This window comes from Sus scrofa, chromosome X (assembly GCF_054392235.1).
Source record: "Sus scrofa isolate SSC_HxYL_T2T_F1_AM1 chromosome X, Sscrofa_HxYL_maternal_Yorkshire_Landrace_v2.0, whole genome shotgun sequence".
NCBI lineage: Eukaryota > Metazoa > Chordata > Mammalia > Artiodactyla > Suidae > Sus > Sus scrofa.
Window position 1 is genome coordinate 4,066,205 of NC_139401.1, and position 8,495 is coordinate 4,074,699.

Below are 8,495 nucleotides of genomic sequence, written 5' to 3' on the forward strand. Positions count from 1 at the left end.
GGGAGCAAACCCCCTTGGAAGGGTCAGCCCTTCCCCGCCAGAGACCCCCTGAAAATCATGGGAGGTGACTGGGCTCCACCCAGAACAGGTTGTATAAGCTGCAAATGTGATCCGGGAAGGAAGCAAATGTGAAGGAAGCTTCCCAGGACTTCACGGTTCTTCCAGCAAGAAAGAGCACGTGGACAGCTTCAAAGACGAGAGGAAAAAGGGACATGTGTGCTTCCTTTTAGGGCCACACCTGCAGCATATGGAAGTCTCCAGGCTAGGGGTCAAAGCAGAGCTGCAGCTGCCAGTCTACACCACAGCCACGGCCATGCCAGATCCAAGTCACGCCTTGCAACCTACACAGCAGCTGGCGGCAACACTGGATCTTTAACCCACAGAGCGAGGCCAGGGATGGCACCTGCATCCTCATGATCCTAGTCCAGTTATGAACCCACTGAGCCACAGCAGGAACTCCAGGGAAATGCTTTTTAATGGCAGGGAAGGAGGTGATGCTTGCATGTTGGGGGGAGGGAAAAAAAAAAGTGGGAAAAATACCAAGAAAGCCCCACGGAGCCGTTCCCAGAGGGACCGATCAAGGCGTACCGAGAAAGCGATCACGCTTTTCCCCAGGAAGAACACAGAGGCTACACGCTGCGACCAAGCCCAGGGAGGGGACGCTCTGGTCTGTGTCCCGTGCTGCTGGTGCCTTTTTCTGCAAGTGACAGAGGGGGCCTCCCAGGAGGACCTCAAATGTGGAGGGACCCATCCCAGAAGCAGGTCGGATGCCAGCATCAGGGCACCATGGCGCCATCCTTGGTGGCCCCCAAGCCCCCGGGACTGAGGTGTCCTCCTGTAGGAATTTCAGAGTGTGACCAGGTGAGGGTGCTCTGGGGTCCCCCCCGACGGGCAGGCCTTCTGGACAGGGCAGGCAGCACAACATGCAAGGAGAGGGTGCCCGACGGGATGTCTGCCCCCCCAAAAAAATCCTAGGTGGAAGCCCTGACCCACACTCCCCCAGGGAGACGGGGCTTGGGGGCGGGTCTCTGGGAGGCGATTAGGATTAAATGAGATCACGAGGCGGGTGTTTCCAGTGCGGGGAGAGCATCTTCGCCTTTGCGCTCTCCGCCACCCGAGGACGCAGCCACAAGACAACGTTGTGTCTTGGGGCAGCGCTCGCCCCAAGCCCACCACCCTGGCACCCTGACCTCGAACTCCCAGCCCCCAGAACCGTGGGAAACCACCCCATGCTGTGCAGAAGGCACCCGGTGGACGGTGTTTTGTTACCGCAGCCCACGCCCGCCAAGACGCCCCAGTGGGGACCGAGTCAAGACAAGGCCCGGCCCTGTGGGAAATTGGCTCTAACTCTGCTGTGTCGTGTTGAGGGGGGTCCCTCTGTCCAGCAGTGACCTAGGATGCCTCGTCCTCGGCAATGGACGTCTGCCTTTTCTGCTGCCACCAGACCCCAGGCTGCGTGGATGAGGGGGCACCTGGGACGCGCCGGCAGATGTGGTGACGTAAGGGGACGTGACGACGTGACGTGACGTGACGTCCTTCACCTCCAAGGATCTGGGAGACACCACTTGGTGGACCAAGCTCTCAAGCCACGGAAGTGGACTCTGCAATTCTCGGTGGCAGGTGTATTACTCTCCTAGAGCTCCCACAACGTGGTGGCTTAAAACCACAGACAGCTACGTTCTCTCCCCTTTCTGGAGACCAGACGTCTGAGGTCAAGGGGTCCCAGGGCCATGCTCCCTCCTGAGGCTCCAGGGCAGGGTCCTTCCTGCCTCTTCCACATTCTGGGGGCTCCAGGAGGCCCCGTGCTGGTGGCCGCCTCCCTCCCGTCTCTGCCTCCGTCTTCCCGTGGCTTCTCCTCTGTGTCTGGGTCTTCTCTTCTGTCTCTTGGGAGGACACTGTCCTTGGAGGGAGGGCCCCCCTCATCCAGGAGGACCTCCTCTCAGACCCTGCACTTCATCCTATCTGCAAAGACCCTGTTTTCAGATAAGATCCGGTTCTGAGGGTCTGGGAGACACAGATTGGGGGTGGCTGGGTCTCTATCATGCCCAGGATAGCCGATCTCCTGCACCTGTGCCGTGTCTGTACAGCCTGTCTCTCTGGGACGGGACCCTTCTACCCCAGCTTTGTCTTCCTCTGGTGTTTCCCAGCCCCAGTTCCTCTCCCAAGGCCCCTTTTTCTTTTCTCTCCTGGAGCAGGAACTACTGGCTGTGCATCTCCTCAGTTTGTCGTCCCAAACCTCCAGCCCCTTGGTGATGGAGAGGACGCAGAGGGTGTGACAAGAAGAGAAACACAGAACAGGCAGATGCACGGAGACAGAGAGCTGATGGAGCTTCCCCAGGGGCTGGAGGAGCAGGACACGCGGAGGGACGGCTCACAGGTCGGGGTGGGGGGGTCTCCTGTGCAGGTGATGAAAATGCTCCGAAACCAGACAGAGTCTGCTGGGGGTGCTCCTTGGTGCGTGTGCGGAAGGCCCCTGGATGGTCGCTTTAAATGCTTCCTTTTACATCACGCAGATTTCACTTCAATTTTTGCACACCAGGAGGAACAGCCTGCAGGGCTTCTGTGCTCGGGACAGTGTTTTCCTAGTATTTTACCACATTTTCAAAGCGACCGCAATGCTCTGAAGTAGCACCTGCCATTCACAGGTGTTCAACCAAGGTCCTCTAAGGCACCCACGCCAGGTGACTAAGAGGAGACGGCCACGCAACTTTCTGAGTATCGTGAAGCAAGAAGCAACCTTCCATCCCCCTGACAGCGCCGCCCCCACGGAAGCTCATTCTTGTGCACAGGCTCCCCGCCCAGGTTCCGGCTGCCCAGGAGGGCGTGCCTGTGTGACGGAGAACGTGACAGGGCAGCTGGGGACCACACAACTAGGGCTGATGCTGGGAGCCCTGCAGCAGGGAGGGATCCGGGGGTGAGACAGAACGAGGAGGTTTCATTCTGCATCGTGGAAGGTCTCCTAGAATCCAAGAAAACACAACTACCTGGCAGCGTGACCTGGGGTAGTAAATACAGAGACAGGCATGAGAATGCTGTCTGCTGTCTGGGGTGAGGGAATGAGTTTCTTTCTTTCTATTTTAAGGCTGCACCTGCAGCATATGAACGTTCCCAGGCTTGGGGTCAAATGGAGCTACAGCTGCCAGCCTGCATGTGCCACGGCCACGCCAAATCTCAGCAGCATCTTTGACCTACGCCACAGTTGTGGCCACGCCAGATCCTTAACCCCTTGAGTGGGGCCAGGGATCGAACCTTCATCCCCATGGACACTGTGTCGGGTTCTTCACCCGCTGAGCCACAAAGGCAACTCCAGTGAATGAGTTCTGCACCTTGATTTCAGCGGTGGCGGCTGCCCAGATGGACGCATGGGATAAAACTGCACCACACTACACACCACACCTGCCCCCTACTCACAAACCCCAAAAGGGCTTTTCTTGGAAAAGTTTTCTTGGAACCCACGCTGACATGGTGGTTTGAGAGCCTCGTGACGGGCGCACACGACTGTCAGCGAGGATTCAGGAATCCCCTGTGCATCTAACACGTTGTCAAAAGCGTCTTTTTAATAACAGGGCTGCGGTTCGTGCTCACGGCGAGCCGTCCGTCAAGCCACAGATGGGGAATGAGGCCGGGGAGGTGCAAACCATTTCACAGTTTAGCCAACAGCGGCCCCAAAGTTCCTGCCGAACTCTTAAAAATGCCCATTCAGCAAGAGCTGAGCGCTCTCTCTCCCAGGCTGTCTGACTGTGTGTAGAAGCGGTCAGTCTGTAACACTGACAATTTCCCAGAGAACGTTTCTCCGGGAGCACCGAATAAAGGCATCTACAACCTTACCCGTCACTGCCTTTCCTCTTTATTCCACCTCCTAGGGGTCGTGGCCATGAACTTGGCTGGATTTTGAACTCCACACACCTCGCCCAGGGGACCCACCACCGGCTGGGCCGCTGTGGGTTTTGCTAAATCAGGCAGAGGCACACCTGGGTCCACCTGCAGCATGCAACCTGCGCTGTGATGTCTACGTCATCAGAAGTGTCCTTGGGGGACTATGAGTCAGCAAGTCTGTCCCCAGAGCACCTCCCCCTGGGGCCCAGCTCACGGGCAAAAGGAAAGGATGAAAACAAACGAAACAAAAAAAAAACGCAAGCTGGTGAGAAAAAACAGAGCTCCCCCACAAGGGTGGAGACCACAGCAGATGAAAACACACAAGTGTGTGTGGCCAGGATTTCCAACATCTTTCGGGGTGGAGGACACGCCCAGCCAGCGACATGGTCATTCCAACCCTGACTCACTCTGGAAGGTTCCAAAGGATGGGAACTGTGATAAGGCAAAAAAGGTCGAGACGCTTGGGAGGTTTTTTGTTTACTTGTCTGTTTTGTGCGTGGGTTAGTTTCCCATCACGGAAAATAGCCTTGCTCTGCGGGGAAACTGTGTATAGTCACCCTCGCACAACTCCAAGCCCCTGAGGGCACCTGTCTCTGATGGGGGCCGTTAGCAATAAGGACCAAGGGCAGAGAAAAGGCAACTGACTTTCTGAGCCAGAAGCTGAGGATGAAAAGACATCATGCCAGACCCAACGGGGCTCTCACTGCCGGTAAAGAGCTCAAGATATTCCCCCGCCTGTGTCCTTTACCCATCACCATCTCAAGTTGCTGGACACTGTGACAGTAAGCTCTGAAGGCTTTGGGGTTTTTTAAATCTTATCCTGCCTCTTCGATAAATCATGCTCAGATTAAGCTTTAATATTAAAGAAAGAGGTTTTGGACAGGGGGAGGGGAAGGTGACTTTAAAAAAAAAGCCATCAAAGCTGCCAAGCAACACACACACACACACACACACACACACACACACACACACACACCCTAGGTCCCAGACCAACATCCTAAACATGGGCCACCTGGCTCTCCCTTCACACCCTTGGAGCCCACAGGAAGTTATCCTTGAGAAACAAGCATCATCTTCATTAAGAAAAGACAACTGGAGAGTTCATTTCGCCCCTCCCCCCACCCGGCACTGCCCGGTCCCCAGAGGCAGTGACATTCTATGTTTAAGGGACATTCTATGTTTAAGGACACGATGAGGCCAGGCACCCTATGCCGACTTGGCAACACCCACAGGGCCCCCACAGGACTGCAGACAGCAGGTGTCACCATGTCTACAGCCCACCCACCTCCTGGTGCCCCGCCCGTCGCACAGGCACCTTTCACAACAGACTCGAGCAAGGGCCCCAAACAGATAGGATGGCTGGAGCTGTGTGCCAAAGGCCAGTAGTGGGTCCTGCACCAACTTTCCACTGTGGACCTGTGTTTCCACCTACCCAGTGTGCCTGCGGCGGTCAGGCTTTCTGTCCTACCCTGCTGCCTTGCAAAACAGGGCTATTAGCTTTTAAATCAGCCCAGAAGGGGGTCCCAGAGGGAGGGAGGGAGACAGAGGGAGGGATTAGAGAAAAAAGAGAAAGGGAGAGAGATGGAAGATGGAGAGAGACAGGACAGAGATGGAGGAGGAGCAGGGGGCGAGGGTTCCGAGGGAGGGAGAGTAGCAGGAGAGAGAGAGGGTGCCTTCTATACCCTCTCAGTCTCAAATCAGATTTCCTCCCCCCAAACCAGGCTTCCTGGGGACCTTCCTTCCTCACAACTCGCTGCACACGGGAAGAGGTTCCTGAAGGAAAAGAGAAAGTCTCAGCGCTGTGCCCCTCGGTCTTACTGAGCCCCAAGCCATGACCTTGAGGCCAATGCTTCCAAAAAAAAGAGGGGGAGAGGACCCCAGAAAGTACCTGGACACCTGCCCCACAGTCACAGAGGGCACAGCCCTTTCCCCCTTCATTTTTCCCTCCTGACAAGCAGCAGGGCAGCACAGTCCCCTTAGCAACAAAGAGTTGCTAAGAAGCCACAGGCTGGAGGAGCCCACAGCGTGAATGCAGGTCCTGGTGGGGCCCCTGACATTCTAACGGCTCTGGGGGGGTGGGGGGAGAACCCCATAAACCAGCACGGGAACCAGGCGCCCAGGGAACTGGAAACTTACACTTCCAGCTACTTAGGAGCAGCCAGGTTCAAAGGTGGATGATAAAAGGAAACAAGCTCTGATAAAAAATTGCCAAGTTTGAGATGCACAGACAAAAACTCCGGGGGTGTGGAGAAACGTGTAATCCGCCCCAACGTCGCCCTACACCCCCAAACTGCCACGGGACGCCGGCACCTCAAACCCCGGAGAGGGTCTAAAAGTCCCCGCGGGAGCATCCCGCACCCCCAAAATGCCACGGAACACCGGACGCCCCAAACTCCAGAAAGGGGCTAAAAAGGGAGTATCGTACCGCTGGGCAAGGGGGAGGCTGGCCAAGATGGTGTCTGCAGGTGTCTTCAGGGCCACCACCTCTGTCCCGGGAAGTCCCTGCCTGGGAGGGGGCGCGAGGTCTCCAATCTGAGGGGAGATCCTCACCCCTCCCTGGGTTCCCAGACACCCAGGTCGGTGGTGGGGGGCGGGCGGGCAGGGAGATCTAGACACGGAGCCTCTGGAGACGCAGGGCAGAGCGCCCGTAGATGGGGGACTCGAGGGGGGCCGAGGGGAAACCGTCCAAGTCTCGGGGCGCCCGGGGGACCCTGCGAGCAGGGGCAGCCCGGCCTGGGGACCCCGAGCAGGCGGGACCCGGCAGGGCCCCCCCCCGCAGGCGGCCGGGCGGCTGCACACTACCCCTTTGTCTGACGCCGGCGTCCCGGGCGGCGCCGCGCGCCCCTGGGGGCCGGGTCCCCGCGCGTCGCACTCACCCACTGTGGCCAGCGTGTCGAAGTCCTGCAGGCGGTAGGCGGGAGGCTCCGGCTCCGGCGCCTCGGGGCCGGGGACGTGCGCGGGCGCTCCGTCGGGGGTCTCCTGCGGGCTCCCTCGCGGGTCGGCGTCCGCCGCGGCCGCCTTGGCCAGCCCGGGCGCCTCCATGGGGGCGCGCTCAGGGCCGGGGCGCCGGGCCGGGCCAGGGGGCGCGGAGGGCCGGGCTTCCCGGGACGCAGCCTCGGAGGGCGGCGCGGCGGCGGCGGCGGCATCAGCGGCGCCCACCCATGCGCGGCCCCCGCCTCCCGCTCGGCGGCCGGGCGCAGCTGGCGGCGCGGCGGGGACAATGGCGGGGCGCGGGGCGGCGCTCAGTGCAGCAGCAGCAGCAGCAGCTGATGGGAGTAGCCGGCGGCCTCGGGGGGCGGGCGCGGCGGGGCGGGCGGCGGCTGGGGCGGCGGCGCGGCCTCGGCTGGGGGCGCGGCCCGGACTGGCTGGGACGAGGTGGGGTCCCGGCCGCGGGCGCCCGGCTGCTTGTTCATTCCTCGTGTCCCGCGCCCGCCGCCACCCGCGCCGGCGCTGTGGGCGCGCTGCTGGGGGGCCGGGCGGAAGCGGCCTGGGCGGGGCCGCGCGCGCCCTCCGCCAGCCCCGGCGCCGGCCCGCCCGGCTGGGGGCGTGGCCCGCCCGGCTGGGGGCGTGGCCCGCCCGGCTGGGGGCGTGGCCCGCCCGGCTGGGGGCGTGGCCCGCGCCCCAGCTCGGGGCCCGCGGGGCCTGCTCCCGCCCCAGCGGGGCGGTGGAGTTACCCACGCGCCCTCCGCGCCTCGGAGCGCCCGAAAGTAGGGTCCCGGCCAAACTCCTCCGGGGGACGCGCGGGCGTGCCCCGGCGCTCTCTGAGCCCCAGCCCGGAAGGTGGGGAGGAGGGAACGGCTGGGGAGCGAGAGGGCGTGGTTCAAAGAAAAGTAAAGTTAAAAAAATAAAACAGGAGTTCCGTAGGGACCCGGCGCTCAGCAGACTGCGCTGCGCTCACGATCAGCCCCCGGACCAAGGCGGCTTCCAGCCCTGGCTTGTTGGGCTACAGTGATGTAAGATGTGCACCGAGCGAGGCGCGGCGCTGCGCGGGACCTCCCGGTGCGTGTCTGGGCAGCTTCCGACAAATCTACAATTACTTCTAAACAACTATTTGAGAAAAAAAAAATACTAAGAGCCAGATGATTAGAGAACAACCACATGCAGTGCCTTGCCGCATGACGGAACGCTGGTTTAAACACGCCAGGGACAACGTGGACAAAGAAACCCGGGACGATCCGATACGTCGAAATTTCTGGCACACGGTCGTTTCGGTTTTTCTCTAGTGTGTGCCCCAGGCCCTATTTGATTACAATTATACCAGAGTGTCGTGGGCGTATCTGAAATTCAAATGTAGGCAGATGTCCTGTATTTTATCCGGCCCCTGTTTCTCCGGGGATCTGGTTAAAATGCGCCTTGGACCTGAGCCAGCCGGGCAAGGAACGCCTGGAAGCGGCCTTTCTGAGCCGTGCCCAGGGCCATCCGGGCCATCCGGGCCGCCGGGCCGCGGACCACAGTTTGAGCAGCAAGAGGGCACATTGCCTGTCCTCTCGTGTAACAAGATTCCAGCGATCCCGCCCTTGCATAGGAGTGTCCAGCCCCTGAGTCCTCAGGTCCGGGTGGGAGGGGGGGTCTGTCGCAGAGGCTAGAACCCGTGAGGTCAGCTTGGACCAACTTTAGAA

General features: G+C 60.2%; 1 protein-coding gene across 2 annotated transcripts in view; it reads right to left on the reverse strand.

Moving 5' to 3' along the window:
* LOC106504268 (protein kinase cAMP-dependent X-linked catalytic subunit) overlaps nucleotides 1–7,365 on the reverse strand; it is a 96,817-nt gene extending 89,452 nt beyond the window's left edge. For both annotated transcript variants that reach the window (XM_021079693.2, XM_021079692.2), the window contains exon 1: nucleotides 6,753–7,365. In XM_021079693.2, the coding sequence (XP_020935352.1) occupies nucleotides 6,753–6,918 (166 nt within the window). In that variant the 5' untranslated portion in view covers nucleotides 6,919–7,365. The remainder of the gene's footprint in view (nucleotides 1–6,752) is intronic.
* Between the last annotated feature and the right edge of the window lie 1,130 nt (nucleotides 7,366–8,495).